General features: G+C 51.6%; 1 protein-coding gene across 1 annotated transcript; it reads right to left on the bottom strand.

Moving 5' to 3' along the window:
• Nucleotides 1–13: 13 nt before the first annotated feature.
• On the bottom strand, nt 14–11,965 carry LOC117438498 (hydrocephalus-inducing protein homolog; the record flags this gene model as incomplete). The annotated part of the gene is given in 9 exon segments (XM_034073989.1): nt 14–59; nt 1,558–1,649; nt 1,651–1,760; nt 3,233–3,357; nt 5,110–5,309; nt 5,861–5,995; nt 6,605–6,724; nt 7,792–8,012; nt 11,950–11,965. Coding segments are annotated over 8 exon segments (1,035 nt in total), but the record flags the coding sequence as incomplete, so codon positions are not given.
• Nucleotides 11,966–21,349: the final 9,384 nt, after the last annotated feature.

Below are 21,349 nucleotides of genomic sequence, written 5' to 3'. Positions count from 1 at the left end.
GGACACACCCATGCTCCTTAGGAACATCAACCAGCTTGTCCTCTTCCTGCCTCTGCAGCCTGTGCCATGGGAGAGACAAACCAAGGAGATCATTGAAGAAGCAGCAGATTTGCAGAGCCTGTCGTGTCCGTGCACGACCAGCAAAGCACTTGGTGAGGAAGAGCAGCAGCTCAGCACGGGGCTGACCCTGAGACACAGGCTCCCCCATGGATCCCATTATTCCCAGCACAGCAGCGAGTTTTACTCCTCACTGACAAGCTCATCAGAGGTTTCTTAAAGCTGGCAGCCCTCAAGAAAAAGCCTCCTGCACTGGGAGGGGAGAAGCAACCAGGTTTCAGCTGCACGTTACCAGCAGCACACTTTTCCCCTTCCCTTTTGCACCCAACAGGGATGAGGAGACAGTATCTGCACTGCCTTGCGCCAGAGGATCCCGGTGCACTTCCAAAGCAAACCAATGGGTTTGGCATCCCACCACTTCAGTGACACAAATGTGTTTCTGTGCATGAAAACAGAGGTGCCAAGAGAGGAAGGGACTTTGCCCAGCATCACCCAGGAAAGAAGTCAGCAGCATCTCTGAATGCAAACCCTACGCTGAGCCTTGAACCACCTCATCTTTTCCCTCATTTTGGCCTCCTCTGCAGAGCTGCAATGCAGTTAACCTCTGCCTTTATTGCTGGTTGCAGCAGAAATCATTCTAGTGGTTAGAGATCACAAGCGGGAGATGAGAAGGGAGCAGTGCTGCACAGTGGTTGCTCCTTACTGGGAGCCTGAAAAGTTGCACAAGGATTCCCCAAGTCACAGAAGCTTTTAAGCCTCATTTCCAGTTCATCCCCCCAGGCTGTCAGTGTTTCTCTGCTGCCTGAAATGGCAATTTCAAAGCTTCACCAGAGGCACCCTTGGAAGAACCTGCCCCATCTCTCACCACCAGGATGACACAGGTTGCTGAAGCCCAAAAGCACTTCCAAGTCCTGGCTGCCCTCCCTTCCCTGCACAGCCCCCCCCCTCCACATCTGCCCAGCTGAGGAGCAAGGCCAGAAACACCTCCTTGGGCCAGAAACCAGGACACTGGAAGGCAATTCCCCAGCCTACAGCAGGACGGCCTCCACCTTCTGGGCCAACCGAGCACTGTATCCTGCGTGTGGCTGGAAAAGGAGCCTGACACCTTAGCAAAGAACAAACTGCTTGAGTATCATAAGAGTTGTGCCACCTGCAGCTCTTCAGTGCTACTGCTCAGTGCAGTCCCAGGTACCGAGTGCTGACACCTGCCTCAGCCTCATGGACCCTCCGCAGTGCACGCAGCTCTGAACTCAATAGTTTGTGGCTCCCAAACGTGAATTTGCCCTCTGAGGCAAGCCAGTGATTGCAATCAACCTTCTCTCCCCAAAACATCATCCTCAGCTGTAGCACGGGTGGGACTGGAATGGCAAGGGTTAAGCTCCACGCTGTGCATGGCTCTGTCTGCCCTAATCCCTTCAAAAGCCCCAGGAGCCCTCTGAGGCTGTGTGTTAGTTTTCCCCTGGTGCATCTATCTTGCTGGGAGGAATCTCTCAAACAAACCTCAGCTTCTGCCGCTCCTCCTCTTCCTCATCAACAAAACGCTTCCACTGGAAGTGGGCCGTGATGCCACTCTGGTTGTGGATGACCAGGGAATCTTTGCTTTGACAGCGTGAGGGAAGTCTTCTCAACTGTCAAGGAGCTCTTGTCAAGCCTGATGTCAGCATTTACAGCTGCTCCACAGAGGCTTTTGTGAACATCTTCACCTGGAACAAAGCAAAGGCAAAGTCTTGGCTCATCTCACTTGCTGATGGAAGTACAAGGAACAGGGCAATCTGCAGGCAACAGGAGAAAGAGCTGCAGTTCTGAGCTGCATCAGCAGTTCCCCACATCAGGACATTTATCGTATCCTGACAGCTGCACATGATATGGCATGAGGATGCCCTGGCACCACCTTAGGCACCTTAATTTGGGGGGTGTTCGTTGAGATTTATCCCCAAGGTGACAGCATTTACAGTGAGACTTTGCAGATGTGCCCGGGTGCCCTTTGGGCTGCCATCCCACTCAGGTCACAGGGAATTCTACACCCAAGTCACTCAGTGACGCTGAGGAGCCCCACCTCAGTCATGGCTTGCCCAGGCTCTCCTGCAGGCAGGAGATGCCCCCACTCTCGTGTCATCCTCATCTCCTGCTCCTCAAATATTGGCCATAGCTCTCATCTCAGAAACCAAGCGGGAACATTTGAAATGAAATGGACAAGGGCAGAAAGAACAATGGCAAGTACAGAGCAGCTTCTGTGCTGAGCTCTGCACTCAACAGGGTGCTATGGGGCCCTCGGATCCATCTGCCAACTCCTTCTTTTGCTCCTGCTGCTCTCACAGCCAAGTGCCTCACCACTGCCAGCACATTCTCCCTTGTCAAATGTGCTGCTGTTACCACTTCACCACTGGAGAAGTGAGTCCCTTCACCAGGGTAAGTGTCCGCTGGAAAGCTGGAGACTTCCAGCATCAGAGCAACACGCACAGCAGCACAGCCATCCCCAAGGGTTCCTCCAAGGTCCTGTTCACCACCTACCTTCAGACATCATTACACCCTCACATTACTGACTCCAGCCCTAGCAGCAGCTTCTTCCTAAACCTCACCATTAAATAACTGCTGCTCACAAGGGGGGTTCCACAGAATCATTCCCAGGCTACAGCAAAGCTCAGAGCACCCTAATGGCTACTGCTGCCACACTAACTGCTCCTCATAGTCACAAGTCCTCAGCATGGCCCAGCTCTCGGCAGAGCACCCACTGTACACATGCATCACATCACAAGAAGAGGGTCTCTACCTCAAAGGCCTTGCCAGGAACTGTAACACAACACATCGGGATGAAAAGCAATGACCAGTCAGGAGAGCTCTATGGGACAAGTTGCAGGCTCTTCAGACAGCTCTCTTGCACGTTAAAAGCCATCTCCTTTTCAACTCAGGCTCCTTGCTATGCCTTATTCCCCAACGGAGCACCCAGAATATTCCCCATCGCCCCCTGTGCACTGTGCTTAGGAAGATCTGCTGCCTTGTTACAGGCTGAACTATTCCAGCACAGCAATATCTGGCAGCCAGCATGGAAGCTTTGCTCTACCCAGCGTGAAGGAGTCTTGCAGAAGGGATTCAACAGGACAATGAAGCCATCAGATGATAATGGCAGACACTGCTCTCTTTGGAAGGACACACCGAGGGTGCACCAAGCACTTACCAGTGTCATAGTGAACAATCATGGGACTTGTATAAACACCGGTCTTTGGTGGGTGAAATTCCACCGTGACTTGCATCGCTTCTCCAACTCCAAGAGTCCCAATGGAGGGATCCACAGAGAAAGGGCTGCAACACAAAGAGATAGATCTGGGCCCTCCGTTAACTTTGCAGTCTAGTTCACTTCAGCTCTCTTGTGCAAGCAAGGAGCAAGCAAACCACAGGCGGTACAAGAAAACCAGAGCATCCAGGATCAGAAACAGAGCGGGTGACTCTCCCTGCTGAAGAATCCCATGCAGAAGAACCCTGCAGAGGATCCCGTGGTATAACATGACCTCAGCCCCCCATCCTCTGCACACAGCTCTCAGCTCTTCACCTCTGCCATCCAGTTACTCACAATTCTACAGTTTTTGTGTAGCTCACTTAAACTTTTGTAATGCTTCCCATTTCTTTATTGCAAATCAGGACTGAAATAGTTCATTGCTGAAGTTCGGGAACTCTTAAAACCCTTGTCAAGGAGCTCTCAACACATGCTCTGTCACCCAATAGAGTAGTTGGCAAGTGCATTGCAAATAGATGCTAGACTTCACTGGGTACTTATTGTGGCTGGTGACAACTAGGCCTGGAAATCCCGGAAGGAAACTGTACAGTGATTTACAAGTTCCTGCCCATGGAGCTCCACAGGGAAAAGCAGCAGCCTGCTTAAAGAGCACCCTAGCAGCCTGCTTAAACAGCCTTGCCAGCCTTTGGCAGAAGCTCCTCTCAGACCCTCGTGTTTCACAGGAGACAAGTTGAAAGTCTTCTGAATCCCGTTTCCTGGAGAAGAAACTGAAGCAGCTCAGGTGCACCAACTGAGACGCAGCAGGTCTTTGGTGCGTTCTTAACCTCAGCTCCTGCGCTGAGACCTCTGGGACCAAGCAACTCTCAACTCCCAGCCAACTGAACCGCCTGCCTTGCGGATGCAGTGTCATAAACACATTCCCCTCTCCAGTGCAGCAAACTGGAAAACCAGTGACTGGCTTCTGAGACCAACAGGAACAGGACAGGCTGTCTGCAACACAGTTCACCTCAGGCATTTGATGACGGGACCACCAGACTACCGTGAACTTGTGGCCTCCAGAGACCGGGTGTACTTGGTTCCTAGTGGCATGGAACCATTTCAGAAGGTTATTTGTGACCACAAGGGTGCAAACCAGCTACTCAGCTACTTGAGCCCTCTCCAGGAAATGTGGGAGAGAGACAGCTCCAGGAGAAAAGGCCCCCAGCCCTTTGCAAATGCACCAGGCACTTGGAGCATCTTTCACCTGCTCCCTCCTTGGCTTTCTGGTAGTCCACTTCTGAAGCCACCACCTGCTCCTCTCCACTTCAGAGCTCATTCTGCTTAGGCATATTTGGTCCCAGGCACCAGACCAAGCCCACGGGAAAACAAAGGCCCTAGACCACACACTCTTATTGCCAGGGCCTCCATAGCAATTGCTTTCATCTATGATCTCTGCTTGCTAATATAGACACAGCTGCTGATCAACTCTTCAGTGCATCTCTCCAGCTCATTGCTTGCCCATTTCTTGATGCTGCCTTTGGGCTCCGTGACCTGAGCCCGTCGAGCTGTCCTCTGCCACACAGCACCTTCTGCAGCACTCCAGCTGCCTTCCTACCTTGGCTCTTCCAATCCAACAGCATCAGATCTGCAAGATGCTGCCTTGCAGACATCACTGCACTGTAAAACTTGCTTGCAGAGCTTTCTCAAAACCCCGTAAGCAATGGCAAACCCCACGTGTCCTGCCCATGTCCAGCACCTCAGATGCTCTGCCTCCTTTTTCTCACTGTTTACAACTCCGTAAGCACGCAACAGCGTTTTGCACAAGAGATGAGCTCCTTTACCTCAGAGTGGTGATGCTGTAGCAAGCCTCCCGCTTCCCCACGTTGCGCACCAGCAGAGTCTTCTGGGTGCTGAACCTGACTGGACACTCAGAGAAGTTCAGCTGCTCAGGGAAGTCCAGGCTGGCTCGGGCACCTATGGCTCGGATAGGCACAAAGAACTTCTCCCTCTCTGTGATGATGATAAGCTCCTCAAAATAATCCTGCAGGGAAAGAAACAAGCTCAGCACAGTGCCTTTAGCACCATGCCCTGTGCCAGAAGAACTGCTGCTGGTTTCTGTGACTCTCACAGTAGCATTCGATAATGTACTCGCACTTTTTACCTTCATGGCCTTTCATTACAGATTATTTCACAAGCAGGGGCAGCCAGGGACCATGGGGCAGATCCTCTGTACCTTTCTAGAGGCATGCTGCTTGAGGATAGGACAGACTAGTCAACTACATTTAAGCAGCAAACACAAGATGAGTAAAAGGCCATGCACAGGCAGCAGACTCTCAGCCCTCAAGCCAACAGACATTCCATTAAATATTCCACCACTGAAGGACAAAAGAGCCTGAAAGAGGCAAGAGCCTCCAGCCTATGGGAGCACAACCTTCAGCACCAGCAAAGAGTCTCCCCCAGGTCTAGATCCAGTGCAACCCCACTGAACCCAGGACACTTCTTCAAAACCCACACCAGATGCCTGCTTTGGAATCCAGCCCTGCAGGGTTCACCTCCCCTCAAGGCATCATCTCTCAGGACTTCCACTCTCACCTTGTTCTCATCAGGTCGGAAAAGGATGCGGTAGGTTGAAGACGTGCCCGGGGCTACCTTATAGTCCTCATCACTCGGGCTGATCAACTCAAAGTAAGGAGAGTTCCCCAGGATGACGTTCAGCAGACGAGGAACCTGCACGAAAGACACACAACTATGATTTTGTCACTTGGGGAAACTTGAGAAGGGACCAGGACAGGCCACGTGACAGCCTCCTTACCACCTTCCCAAAACACTTTTAGCTCTGAAGGTACACGCACGGAACACACAAGGCTGGACTTGAATCCCCTTTAACTGCTCCTGCTAAGCTAGCCTCTTTCCACTGCTCTTCCCTGTGCTTTGACAGGCACTTGCACACAGGTGGCTGAACAGGCTGAGAGAGGAAAACATGGCCTGCCAGAAACCAAGACTGACCAAAGAGCCACCAGGACACGGTGCACACTCGAGGTAAAGCATGACAGCAGGCAAGAACTGCACAGCCCTCGACAATCCCATCAGTCCAGGGCTTTCAAGGGGAAGCATGCTGGCTCAAAGAGCTCCTTTGGGTAGATACCACCAGTGCACGGCCAAAACCAGAATCCCCAGCATGGGAACATTTCCCCCATCTTGCAGAATAACGCTGGTGAGACATTTTATTCTGCATGCGCTGCACTGCAGCAGGGAACTTGCTCTGCTGCACACCATGTGAATTCCACTGCTCTCCTCCTCCAGCCCAGTGCTCAACCTCCACAGCCCAGCACTTACCCTGTCTTTGTTCCTCAGAGCTAGCGACGCTATGTAGAACTGGTGGGGAATGTAGTTCTCAAACACCACCTCGGATGGGAAAGGCTGGAACGACCTCTGGTCCCGCTCAACGGCTGAGAACTGCAGATGCAAGACAGAGCAGAGAGAGCTTCAGCTGCTGGGAGAAAGATTAACGAAGGAAGATCCCACACTCATCTCCAGTAAATACAGTCTCTTGGTGACTACATCTGCCCAGCTCACGCTAGGAGATGGCAGCTCACCCACCTCTGCTCTCAGCTCAGCAAAGGGTTCTGGACCATGGTGAGCAGCCTCAAGCTAAGAAGCTCTTTTGGAGGCTCTTTCTTCAGGTTGCCTTCTCCAAAAGGCAAAGCAGCGCTCACCTCCAGCAGAGCCCTCTGCTAAGCTGCTCGCTCAACTCCAGACACTTGCTGGAACAGCCACCAGCACTCGGGGAGCAAGCAAAACCCAGCAGTTTCCATGAGCCTCCACAGGAAACAAGTTGCAGGTGAACTTCCCTCTGGGACAGCGACACTGAGTCCCACACATCCCACATATCTTTTTTTGATGGAGAGCCGAGAAACCAGGCGGAAGACACCAGTACCAGGGAGGAAAGGCCAACAAGAAAGTAACAGGGCAGTTGGGAAACAGATAACTGAGGTGAATGCTGGATGGGGATGAAGTTCAGCTCTTTCCCCAGCATTACTGGGCAACTTGAGCTAGGCTGCAATTCGTATCCCCTTTCCCCAGGAGCTTTAAAGTTGCTGCTTCACTGTATTCTATCACTGCCACCACTGAGGGAGTCCTGTGACCCCAAGCACGTGGCAGTTGACTACAACAAAGCCAGAGGTGGCTCTTTGAACAGCAGGGTGAGAAATAGCAGCTCCTGCCCTTGTGTCCTGCCCCAGCCCTACCCCCAGTAGCTTTAGCGATGGTAGCTCAACTCCAGCAAAACCCACCAACTGCAGCACAGGTTCCATTGCTTCCTGCAGATCAGGACTTCAATGGCTCACTGCAAACACACGTTTTGCCTTTCCCCCAGCAGAAAGAACTCCACCATCACCAGTAGGAAATGACAACAGGACCTAATCACCAAGCTGCTTGGGTGAGCTGGAGGCAAGTCAGCCACAAGCACGTGCCCTCTTCAAATAGCACGTCAAACAGCAAGGAAAAGGCCAGGGAAAGGCTACCTTTTGATGGCAGACTTCACCCATGTCCCGAAGCTGGGCAGTCCGGGGCCGCCTCATCTCCCGAGGCCTCGCCAGCCTTTGCTTGCTGCTGAGAGACTCTTCTGCCTCTCTGACCAGCTTGGGATTACGAGATGCTACCACTCTGCTCTGGAATCCATCCGCCCTTCTGGAGGACCTCATGGGCCGGGGGGTCTTGCCACTGGCCATGTCGCAGAGCTCACCTGGAAGAAGAAACAATTGGACAATCCACAACCCCAGAACCTTAAAACCCCACACCCATGGAAGCCTGGAACCCACAACCTTAGGGAAGGGCCCTTAAAACTCACCCACTCCCAACCCTTGCCACGGCCACAGACACCTTCCACTAGAGCAGCTGCTCCAAGGCCCATCCGACCTGCCCTTGAACACTGCCAGGGATGGGGCAGCCACAGCTTCTCTGGGCAATCTGTGCCAGGGCCTCGCCATTCCTGGCACACCCAAAGGACTCCAGCCTCTGGCATCCTTCCTAAGCGCAGAACGCAGGCCCTCCCCACCCTCACTCATCATTAGACCACATTTAGGCTCCATTCATAGACGTAAAACCCCACAACAGACAGCCCCTGAGCCAAAACAGCCTTTTGCTCTGGGTGCAGTCCCACCAGCCACGGAGACACACCAGGGGCTGCTGGCACTTCTCACCCTTTCTGCAAGGAGCCTGCTGATGTTTCTAACTAACTCAGCACAGAGCTCAAGACTCTGGTTAAGAACCAGAGTTTCTCAAGGCTACTTTGCCTGCTTGAAGTTACAAAGATTAGCTGGCAAAAACGGCTCCTTCCAGGCAGGAAACCACCCCACTGCCCAAGAGCACTTCTCCATGCAGAAGGATGCCCTCATTGTCACTTGGTAACACCCAAACTCGAGGCTCCCTACAGCCATTCCAGGCTGCCACAGCAGGAAAGAAGCAGGAAACCATCAAAGGCACAGGAGCAATTACCACAAATCTAAAGAAAATCCAGGAGGATATTCGCTCCTGCTTCCCTGTGTTCCACAGCACCTCTGTTGTGTGCACTTGCTCTACACAGCAAGACAGCACCTAGGCAAAGACGGCCATTCCCTGCCCCTCGACTCTCCCCCACACCCTGCACGCAAGGCAATCACTTCATGCCTTTACACCCAAGACAGCTACAGCACGGCACAAACGGTGTTTGTGGTGCTGGGCCCTTGGCAGCTTCAGGAAACAAGGCTACCGGTTCCTTTTGTTCTTGCAACAAACACCAGAGCTCTGCACTGCCTCTGCTCAGGAGGACCTGCTGCAGCAAGAGCTGGCCTTTAAAGCTGGAAAGAAACTGCTTGTCAGGGGAGAAACCTCATGGGGATGATCCAACATTCATCTGATTTCAGGGTTTATTACCGGCTCTTAACTGCCTCATTCGTCCCAATTCTCCAAACTGTGATTTCACTTCACTTGAAACGAATCCTGTTGTCACCCCCACAACGCTTATTTCCAGAGGGCTTCCAACCTGCACAGCCCGGCCAGCCCAGCAGCTTCCCCTGAGCCCTGGAGCAAGGCTCTTCCCCAGCCCCAGAGCCCGCAGGGACCAGCCTCCCAGAGCAGCAGGAAAGGAGCACAACGGAGCAATCGGGCACATCTCCCTGCAGGGGCAGGCACAAACCAGCACCCAGGACACAGCACCCCTCCAGCCCACCACCCCGGGGCTCCCTGCTCCCCACCTCACACAGACAAGGCTCCCTTTGCTGCAGGACCTACAGCCTAGCTCCAAGTCTCTACCATCGCTGCAAGCCGCACGGCAGTTCCACAGCCCCTTCAAGCCCTTCTACCTGCCCAGCCCTGCTCTTAGCCCAGGGGTGTTTAAATCCTGTGGCTATCACACAACTGCCCCATCCCTGCTGCCAACGGAGCTGCCTCCTCCCTGCCCAGGGCCAGACGCTACCTCAGCACGGGTGATTCACGCTTCTCCTGGAGGATTCCTCCCCTGCAGGGCCTTGGCTCCCCAATGCCCTCGCACTGCTGGCACCTGTGGGCAGCTGGAGGGACAGGAGCCGCCTCGGTGGGGATGCTGCCCACCAGCACAGCAGGGAACTGCTGCTGGGCTGCCAGCAGCCAGGGGAACCTGGGCACCAAAGGAACAGGGCTGGCACCTGGGCTGCCCAGCCCCTCTCCTCAACGCTCTGGCTTTGCCAGCTAGGGCAGGGTTTCACCAGCGCCTCCACGAAGCAGAGCTCAGAGCCTGACAGTAGCTCAAGCCTGCTCCTGCCTCAGTGCATTGAGCAGCAGCAGCTCCCTCTATGTCACAATAGGAGAGGTCCACACCCCCCGGAAAGAACGTGCTCACCCTCCCGCACCACTTCCACACCAAGGCCACCACCACTTGTGGCTCTGGGATTTCTCCAGCTCCAGGCTGGAGTGGAGACCCTGCTGCTTCCTGCCTTGAGCTCTCTCGCTATCACTGTCGGCCGCCTTGTCTCTCCTCTGCTGGCTTCCACGGCCACTGCAGGGCCTTGCTAAAGTTACAGCCTTGCAGATCCCTGCAGCCCCCCTACGCCTTCAATGTCTGCCCCGCACTGAAGGGCTGCAGCACCATTAAAGTGCACCTTACAGCACCAGTTGTTCACGCTCCGTGAGCGGCAGATAAATTGGTTTATACACTGCACATGAGCCAATCATTTCCCTGCTGCAGGAGTAAAGAAAAAAGCTTCCACACTGACTACAAAGCAACCATTTAATTCCTACTTCGCTGGCCCAGGAGGAGCCCACTCACACCAGGGCCCATGGCCAGGCTGCCTTTGGGGTGACCCCTCTTGCTGTCCCTGCTGAGCACCCATCCATCACTTTGTACCCATTCAGCCTGCGCACACGGGCACACGCACCAGCCAAGGCCACCCAGCTTCCTGGGGCATCTACAGCTGCCAGGAGCCTCACACGTTTTCAGCACAGCCTTTGCCAGAAACAAAAGCTTCCCATGAGACTCTCGGCCACAGGCAAAGCAAATCCTCACGTCTGCTTGGTGGGGAACGTGGAGCCCTCACTTTGAAACCAACACTCAGCATCTGGGGGTTTACAAACCAGCCAGGGGACGAGATGAGCCCCGAGTGCTAAACTGGCTCTCCAGGCAGCCAGCCTGTGGAAACACTCCAAAACATGTCCCGCATCATGTCCAGCCATGAATCCAGGTGAAAACTGGAGAGCTCAAGCAAAGGCTTCTCTCCTCCTTTCCTAAATCCAGGACAGCATTTCAAATACCCCAGTTTGGAGACCCTGATCGTCAGCTGTGCAGTCAAACCTGAACTGAGGAATTGTTTTCCCTCCATCACTTTTTAAAAACAAAACAGAAGTAACTTGGGCCCAACAAGTGTAATGCCTCCTTGCTCTTCTGCTCCCTTCACACTGTGAAACCATTTAACCCAGCAGCTGCCTTGCTGCAAACTTTCAGAACATTCAAGAAGTTACCACAGCTCAGGGGCAATCTCTGACACGAGCAGGGCAGCAACCGAGGCTGTGACTGCCAGGAGACAGGGCACAGAAAGATGGGCGCATTCAGGATGGAGGTTCGGGCCCAATTCAGCAAGGTACTGGCACCACGTCTCAGGTTAAACAGGAAAGGGGACAGATGTCCAGGGGGCACTGATAACTGTGCAGCAGCTACAGAATGGTTCAAACAGTCATTCCTGGGGCTTGACACTGCCTTAATCCTAACTGCCTTGGCCTCATGTCTCCACATGGCAGCTAAAAACCATCAAAGTCACCACGATACTGAGGACAGAAACATCCTACAGTACCCCACACACTGCAGGACCAGGGCTTAGTCAAAGTCACGCAGCCAGAGCAGGGCTCAGTCTCACTTCCCTCACACCCAGCTCTTCTCTCCCTCCTGCCAGGGCCTTCTCCAGGCCACCCAGCACCAAGACACACCACAGCCTAGGGAGTACAGGCTCCTCCTCTCCTCCCCCAAGATACAGAGCTTCCTTCAGAGCCTGAGCACATGGCAGCTCTTTACTTCCTGGCATCACACACATTTGAAACCACACTTACACCCGAGCACCCACAGCCCAGCAAGGATCCTCCCATGGTCAGCTCCAAGGACCAGACCAGCTGCCACAAGCGCTCCTTCCCTCCACCTTCTCCTGAGCAAGACAAACAACAGCCCTCACGTGCTTTACCTGCTCCACCACAGCTTGGTTGGCATCTGCAGCTTCAGACATCCCCTGGCAGCTCCATTTGCAGCAGGACTGGGCTCCTGGGCTCCTGCCTTTGCAGCAAGCTGGTCATCCACAGCAGGGCTAATACTTTCTCCTGTGGGGCACCTTCAAACACCGGCACGTGGGTCTGTGATTTGAAGCAAGGGAGAGAAAGATCAGACCAGGAGACACAGGGAGGGGACAAGCCCAGCCCGTGACCTGCCTTTCAACCTGAGCCCACAGGAGCACCCGGCCACAACCCCAGCACCTACGAAGCCCCACAGGCTCTTCAGAAGCTGTGAAAGGAGCAGCTTGGGTTATTTATCACTTGGGAAGCACTGGAGGGACAGGCCCATCTCTTGCTGCTGACAGGCAGCTGGGGCAGCTCCCTGCAGCACGCACGCTGTGCTCAGAGGTGCTGGGCAGGCTGCAGGCACAAGCCCTGCTGTGCAACGAGCTTCCAAACTGAAGCAGGCACCAAGAAATAAAAGCAAAGATGAATGTGGCTTTACCTGCCCGGGCAGGTGCCTTCACAGGCCCATTACAACCATGCCACAGCCACAACTGTCTGAACTCAAGCAAAACCCCAAAGCAATCGTTGCTCTGCTCAAGAATGGACCACTGGATTGTCTTTTGCTTAGTCAACTATTTGACTGCATTTGTACCTGAAAGTCTTTGGCCAAAAACACTGGAGTTTTGTCAAACAACAGCTGTGGCAGAGGCTCTCCTGGGCTGGAACCCAAGCCAGGGCTTTGATTTTTAAACAGGGCAGCCAGTGCATCCCTTACGAGAGCCTCTGCTCTCTGCCATGCAGGTACTGTCAGACTCTACAGCTCTGATGGGATCGAGACCTCCGTGCTGACTGCCAGCACATCCCCTCTGGGCACTGGGAGCAGAGGGGCAGATCTTCATTTTCCACAGAATCCCAAGGGTTGGAAGGGACCTCAAAAGATCATCTAGTCCAACCCCCTGCAAGAGCAGGGTAACCTAGAGTACATCACACAGGAACTTGTCCAGGCGGGCCTTGAATATCTCCAGTGGAGGAGACTCCACAACCCCCCTGGGCAACCTCTTCCAGTGCTCTGTCACTCTCACAGTAAAGGAGTTCTTCCTGACGTTCACATGGAACCTTCTATGCTCCAGTTTACACCCATTGCCCCTTGTCCTATCCCTGGATATCACTGAAAAAAAACCATCATTCTGACACCCACCCTTTACATATCTGTAAACATTGATCCTCACGAGCAGCTGTATTCTCTTCCCTTGTTATTTCCCTTATCATTATTATTATTGGTGGTAGCAGCAGTGGTTTGTGTTATACCTTAGTTACTCGACTTACCTCAGCCCCTGGGAGTTACACTCTTTCCATTCTCCTTCCCATCCCTCCGGGATCAGGGGAAGTTGATTGGCAAGTACATGTTCCATACAGGCCTCGGCCAGTGAGCACGTAGAAAAGATGAACCATCTGATCAAACAACAAATTAGGAAAATATGTCAGGAAATGAAATTCTATTGGTACCAAGGTGACCACTGGCTCTATTAAGAATTCAAACTAAACCTCGGTCAAAAGAAGAGGTTAGCCCATTTGAAATTTTATATGGAAGACCATAACAGTCCCAGTTTAAAGCAGGAAGTCTTCAGGAAGTGGCAGAAGGCTATCTCTGAAATTTTTGGTCAATCTGGGAAAAGAATTGGAGGAGATAAATAAGAGAGTAGCAGGGACAGAGCAAGAGGTTTGGATTATCCCATTCACCCTTTCAGATCTGGAGACTGGGTTTATGTTAAGAATTTTTCAGGAGATGCCTCTACAGGAGAAAGTGGAGCGGACCGGTACCAGATATTACTGACCACCTTTACAGCAGGGAAGATAAAGGAACAACCTGCTCGGATACAGTATTCAAGAATAAAGAAAGCACCAGAACCAGAGATGTGGCAGATGGAACCTTCAGGACCCTTACGTATGAACTTGCGTCGGTCGTAATTTGGACTCGTATGATAACTGGTGCACAAGCTTGGGACCAGAATTTATACCTGAAATTAATGCAAAATGGTACTGAAGTTTTTAATCGTAGTGGCTGTTGGGTGTGTGCACAGGTGCCTAAATCAGGAGAAAGCCTGGAACTCCCCATGAACTGGAGTTCCAATTCCTAACACTGTTTCATGGACAAACCTGTGGGTGAACACTAGCAATTTGTATTCAAACGAAAGGTTTAACATTTGGAATAGTTAATCCTAATCCAGGTAATAAATATCACACCTGTGCACAAAGATGTATTACACCAGGAACCAGGGCAGGAGATCATGCTTGTTCAAATGCCACAGATGTAGGTCACCATTCAAATTGCAACCACACTATTAATATAGATGGTAACCTGGTTCAGTGTGGACCATTCCTAAAGGGAAAGGATGGTAATGGTTATGTGGGAGAAAATGCTTATGAGACTCTACCTCCCCCAGCTGGAAGGGGCAGGCACCTTAGGTGCTGTAATACCCAATTTTACTATTACCGACAGGTATCCTTCCAGGACCTGGATTAGAACTTCTGCCAGAGTGATGAAGATTGTTGGAAGAAGTAAATACCCTCAGAGGACCACCACATTTTTGTACGCATGCAGGGAACGCTTCTGGAAAACAACATAATCCACACGTAGCGTCATGACTATGTATGTATGCCCAGGGACTACATAAGGATGGCCTGTGGAGCAACAGGGGGACACAACGGCAGGAGGAGCTCTCCCCCTGTGTCTCCCGGCGCCGCAATGAAGAATACCTGCTTGTCAGCTTGAAAACTGTGTTGGCAAGTTTGTGCCTGGAGTTTTCTCCCAATCACTGCACTGGGTTCAGCTCTAACAGTTCTTTTCCTCCTTCTTAACAGACAACCTCAAATGAGTTCAGATTGTTTTATAAAGAATGCACAAAAGCTTTCGATTATTTCTTCATTGACTTAGGTTTTGTGGTTTGGTTTTGTTGGGGTTTCTTATTTTCGGTTTCTTTTTTCCCCATTCTTGTGCAGTATTATCCTAAAGGTTGTATGAAACCTTCATGGAGATTCTACTGCCCTGATAGCAGAGTATCCCAGGACACACTGAGGAAGCCCAAATGTGGTTTTTACACAGGGTTCTCACACCCTTACAAACAGTCACGTACCACACACTTGGACCAAACACTAGCACCCTCACTACCAATTACTAGTCCTAGTCCAAACTCTGCCAGGCGCTCATGCTACTTCTGCTGCAGTCCTGCTCACTGCCTATTGATTTCAGATGTCCCTGGACCAGTCCTGCAAGAGACACTGACTAATGCTGTGTGGGACAGTGGGAGGGTTTCAAAGACATGCTGGAGGGCTGGGATTCTGCCATTATTCTGCTGGGCTGCAATACCCCTTCTCCTTCACAGGACAGCTCTAAGATACCCTAAAGAAAAGCCCTAGATCCAGGGCTGGGCTGAAGCTTCCAGCAAAAATCCCAACCTACCTCATCACATTACAGGGCACACAGAAATATACAGACACACATATACAAAATAAAAGATATGTGGCACTGCAGCCACTCCAAGCCCCTACAACAGGCACCAGCAACTGCTACCTCAGCAAGCAGGTGGCACAGCTATTTCAATGTCCAGCAACAGGCACTGAGGCTGCTCCAAGCCCTGTGAACAGGCACTGCCCAAAGGTGACTGAGGAGCTGTTGGTAGAGCTGTCTTGGAGACAGAGGAAATGCAGCAGCTCTGCCTTGCCTGGTCTCTCACAGGATCCTTCTGTGCTGGGGCTGCTGACGGGAGAAGAACAACAAGTGCCCAATCACTACCACAGCAGTGCACCTGGTGGCAAGATGGCACCAACCAGAGACTCCCTGATTGCCATCCATGAGCTGATCCATTGATTGGAGAGCCCAGGAGTGCTCAGCAGGATCCCACTCACCTTCAGGAGCCCCCACAGGGCCCGTGCCAAACCCACATTACAGTCTGATTGTAAACTGCAGCAAGTGAGCCAAGGAAGAACAATTGCAGATGGGGCCCTGAGCAACAACAGCCTCTGAACAAATGAACCAGGAGATAGTTCATGCCCTTGGGCAGTGCGCACTGGGCAAGATGTGAAATGTGCTCTGCACCGCACTGGGGAGAATGGGCTTACCTGGAGCCTCTGGCAGAAAGCTCCAGCGCAGACTCCAGGTCGACCCCTCGGCTTTTGGAGTCGGGGATACACAGGATCCAAGGCTGCTCTACCGCACCTGAAACAGAGATCCTGGCAGCCTCTGAAGGGCTTCGAGCTGCTTCAGAAGTGATGGGCACTGAAGCACAGCTCCTCCTGGCACCCCACTTGCCCGTGCTGCCTTCATGTGCAAAGGGAAGGAGACACATCAGGAAGTATCCCCTCCTGGCTCTTCGGCTCTGGGTGCAGGGGCCAATTGTTCGTGCCCCTCTCTGCTGCCGGGCAGCCGAGGGCAGGCACTGCATTAGCTGCTCAATGGCCAGGCCTGCCACATTTCTGTCAGCTGCATCAGGGCCTGAACCTCACTGGGAAAACACAATCCAATAGTACCTTCAGCTACTTCAAGCCTTATCACATCCAGCTGCTGCTTTCCAGGAAGGAAAAGGAAGGAAGGAAGGAAAGGAGGGAAGGAAGGGAAAGGAGGGAAGGAAGGGAAAGGAGGAAGGAGGGAGAGAAAGGGAGAAAGAAAGGGAGAAAGAAAGGGAGAAAGAAAGGAGAAAAAAGGGAGAAAGAAGGGAGAAAGAAAGAGAGAAAGAAAGAGAGAAAGAAAGAGAGAAAGAAAGAAGAAAGAAAGAAAGAAAGAAAGAAAGAGAAAGAAAGAAAAAAGAAAGAAAGAAAGAAAGAAAGAAAGAAAGAAAAGAAGAAAGAAAGAAGAAAGAAAGAAAGAAAGAAAGAAAGAAAGAAAAGAAAGAAAGAAAGAAAGAAAGAAAGAAAGAAAGAAAGAAAGAAAGAAAGAAAGAAAGAAAGAAAGAAAGAGAAAGAAAGAAGAAAGAAGAAAGAAAGAAAAGAAAGAAAGAAAGAAGAAAGAAGAAAGAAAGAAAGAAAGAAAGAAAGAAAGAAAGAAAGAAAGACATGAGAATAATAAAAGGGTAGGGATCTGCACAGAGATGGAGAAAGAAGCAGCAGGGAAAGAGGAAGAGAGGCAAACAGTGGGAGAGGGAGCAGGGCAGAGAGAAGTAAGGACTACAGGATTGACAGAGATCATCAAAAGACGTGGTGGGTAGAGGAAAGGTGAGTGGGTAAAAAACAAATAGGGGCAGGGAGAGCTTGCTAGCAACACCAAACTGTGTGGTTCGGTCGATACACTGGAGGGAAGGAATGCCATCCAGAGGGACCCTGACACGCCTGAGAGGTGGCCAATGCCAACCTCATGAAGTTCAACCAAGCCAAATGCAAGCTCCTACACCTGCGTCAGAGCAATCCCAGCAATCCCAGCTACAGGTTGGGAGCAGAAGAGACTCAGAGCAGCCCTGTCCAGAAGGACTTGAGGCTGTCAATGAGAAAATGAACATGAGTGTGTGCTCACAGCCCAGAAAGCAACCGTGTCCTGGGCTGCATCCAAAGGAGTGTGACCAGCAGGCGAAGGAGGTGATCCTGCCCCTCTGCTCTGCTCTTCTGAGACCCCACTTGCAGCACTGGGTGCAGTTCTGGTGCTAACATCAAAAGGACACGGAGCTGTTGGAACAAGTCCAGAGCAGGACACGAGAACGATCAGGGGCTGGAGCAGCTCCTGTATGGAGACAGGCTGAGAACACTGGGGTCTTCAGCCTGGAGAAGAGAAGGCTGCATGGAGACCTCAGAGCAGCTTCCAGTGTCTGAAGGGGGGCTACAAGGATGTGGGAGAGCAACTCTTCATCAGGGACCAGAGTGACAGGATAAGGGGTGATGGGTTCAAGCTGAAATAGGGGAAGTTTAGGTTAGATATAAGGAAGAAGTTCTTCCCTGTGAGGGCGGTGAGGCGCTGGCACAGGCTGCCAAAGGAACTTGGGAATGCTCCATCCCTGGCAGTGTTCAAGGCCAGCCTGGACAGAGCCCTGGGTGACATGGTTTAATGTGAGGTGTTCCTGCCCATGGCACAGGCTTGGAACTGGATGATCTGAACGTCCTTTCCAACCCTAACTATTCTAGGATTCTAAAACCAGAGCAACAAACAAGACTAACAACTAAGAGAAAGAGAAGTGCAGGAGCAAGGAGCAGCTCAGAGGGATGGAGAAAGAAAGAGAAGCATCAGAAGCCCTGCAGAGTGATGGAGGAAGGGTCTGGGAGCAGCAGACACAGCCAGAGAGAGGAGAAGTAGGCAGGGAGAAAGACAGAGACGGTGGGATACAGAATGAGCTGCAAGCAGGAGAAGGGGCTGGTAGAGAGACAGAGAAAGAAGGACTTGGAGAAGAGAGGGACGTGGAGGACAGCACAGGAATAGAAGAGAGGTCTGGGGAAGGGAGACAATGACAGCAAGGGGAAAGGGAGCGGGAGCTTGGAGAGATGAGAGGCAGACACGGCCCCAAGGGCCGGGCACTCACCACAGCTCCCGCTCTCCGTCCTGCCAGGGAACCTCTTCAGCCCAGGCCCTTCTTTCTCTGCCTCTCTGTGCTCTCCCCTTTCCTCCTGTGCAGGCCCAGGGCCAGCTGCAGGCCGCAGGCCGGGCTGGGGCAGCTCTCGGCGCTCTGGCAGTCGGGGTGCCCGGTGCCTGTGCCCACAGCGGGGCTGTCTCCATCTCCACAGGGGCTCGCTCACCTCAGCGCTGGCCCCGGCCCTCCCCTCAGCACAACCTGCAAGCCCCAGCACCAACATGGCCGCCGGCAGCCCCAGCACTACAGCTCCCAGCATGCCCCGGGGCGCTCCTCCTGCTGCCAGGCCCTGCTGGGCCACCGTCCCCTGGCCATAGGCCAGAGGGAGCAGGAGAAGGGCAGGAGCCGGAGAGGTGAGGAGCTCACCTGTGGGCTGGGGCTGTGCTGGGGTTGGTCCATGTCCCGTCTGCTTCTGCCCCACTTGTCAGCACAACCAAACATCTGCTTGTGTCCCTGACCAGTAGAGCTGAGCATCTGCTTTTGTGTCTTACCAGTAGAGCTGAGCATCTGCTTTTGTCCCTTACCAGTAGAGCTGAGCATCTGCTTGTGTGTCTTACCAGTAGAGCTGAGCATCTGCTTTTGTGTCTTACCAGTAGATCTGAGCATCTGATTTTTTCCCTTACCAGTAGATCTGAGCATCTGCTTTTGTGTCTTACCAGTAGAGCTGAGCATCTGCTTGTGTCCCTTACCAGTAGAGCTGAGCATCTGCTTTTGTCCTTACCAGTAGAACTAAGCATCTGCTTTTGTCCCTCATCAGTAGAGCTGAGCATCTGCTTCTCCCCCTCATCAGTAGTCGATGCCTTGGCATGTTAAGTACTCAAGAAAGACAATACTTTTATTTAAGCAAAGGAATTCCTTTAACCCCCTGTCATGGTTTAAACCAAGTCCCCCAACTCCCGGAGAGTTAGGAAGGAGAATCCAAGGAATGTAGCCCCCACGGATTGAGATAAGAACAGTTTAATAGCTAAGGCCTAACACAATAATGATACAGCCAATAACAAGTGAAAAGAATACAACACCCACCAGCCACCGACCCATAACTCACTCCACCCTGCCCGGCCGAGCACCGCGTGCTCCCTCCTCCATTTTCCTCTCAAGCTCCATCCCTCCTGCTCTCTCTCCCAGTTGCATCCTGGGCATCACGTGCTATGGTATGGAATACCTCATTGGCTAGCCTGGGTCAGGTGTCCTGTCTCTCCTTCCTCCCGGCCTCCCCTCCTCCACCTGGAGCATGTGCTCAGATAAAGCCTCGAACACAAACACCCCCAAAACATACTTGTTATCAGCAACTGTTCCCAGCCCAGAACTCAAACCACAGACTGCACCAGGTACAAGAAGGACACAAATGACTGCAACGGATGAACCCAGGACACCTAGGTAGGAAACTCGGGTTTGGATTAGTTGGGCCTTTTGTCTGGATACCCAATAACCATTCAGTCCAGAAAAGTTAATGATTCCACTGTCCACTGGATACATTCTTCCTTTGTTTCTGTAGCAATTAATAGCTCATCCACATATTGTAACAGAGTCCCCATCTGAGCAGTGGCTTCCATGATCCTAGTTCTTGTGCTGATGTCCAGAAATTGCTGGACTGTTTTAAACCCTTTAGGTAATACCATCCAAGTTAATTGAGTTTCCCTTCCTGTGTCAGGATTTTCCCATTCAAAATCAAATAAATTTTGGCTTTCTTTGGCCAATGGTAAGCAAAAGAAAGCATCCTTTAAATCCAAGATGGCAAAACATTTCTGATTATTATTCAATTTAGTCAATAAATCATACAAATTAGCTACTACTGGACAAATATCCTCTGCAGTTTTGTTGACTGCTCTGAGATCTTGAATCAATCTACAACTTTTATCCTCCTATTTCTTTACTGTCCAGAATATTCCAATTCACATTCGATTAATAATATATATTTTAAAATTTATCAATGACTTTTTTTTCCCCTTTGATCTTCTAATTCTCAGGGATATTGTTTTATTCTCCTTGGGCAGACCTCCCTTTTTATTTCCACTTTAACAGGCAAAGCATTTTTCACCTTACCTGGAACTTCAGATGCCCATACTCCCAGATACACCTGATTAAGAATTTCTTCTATTTCAGGGAGGTCCTGTTTGCTTTTCTGTTGAATTAAAGATAAACTCAAAACTGCAATTAACTGTTTGTTTTTAACTCTAAATTCCATTCTGCCTTCTTTAAATGTTGCTTCTCACCCTAAGAAATATTTTAGAGAAATTGGCATGCATAAAAATTATGCATTCCTATTTGTTTTCCCCAGTTTGTACTTTAAGGGTTTCAGAAAGACGCCTCGGGTCCTTTGTGGTTGGTTGGAAGTTTTTCTCTTTTTCTTGGTGCCCAGCAGCTCCCACATCTGTAACAAATTATTTTCTCTCAGATTTAACACTGAATAAGTTGCTCCTCTATCCACTAAAATTCCACTTTATGTCCTCTGGTTCCTGCTTTAATTTAATCTGCCAGGGTAGATTCCCCAGGTCCCTGTCAGTCTGGTTCCAATTCAGTCACTGCAGCCACACCCCATGGCACTACCCCCCCCAAGGGCAGTCTCACTTCCAGCATCCAAACTCTCCCCCCCAGTTTCAAAGCAACCACTGCAGCTGTGGCTATAGCACGACCCAGCTTTGCCTTTCCTACCTGTTCCCGATTCCTATACGCTCTCCATGCTTCCTCCTGTCCACATTTATCCAACAGCCCCTCAGTCCCGTCAGTGAATGTCTGTTCCCACTTGTCTGCCTGCCCAGCACCCATCCCATGCTCACACACAGGAGCTGTGTGAGCTCCCCTCCTTTCCCCCTTGGTTTCCCTT

The sequence above is a fragment of the Melopsittacus undulatus genome, unplaced genomic scaffold (genome assembly GCF_012275295.1).
Source record: "Melopsittacus undulatus isolate bMelUnd1 unplaced genomic scaffold, bMelUnd1.mat.Z mat_scaffold_395_arrow_ctg1, whole genome shotgun sequence".
In the NCBI taxonomy this organism is placed as follows: Eukaryota; Metazoa; Chordata; class Aves; order Psittaciformes; family Psittaculidae; genus Melopsittacus; species Melopsittacus undulatus.
The sequence above is the reverse complement of the archived record's forward strand: the minus strand, read 5'-3'. Positions and strand labels throughout refer to the sequence as shown.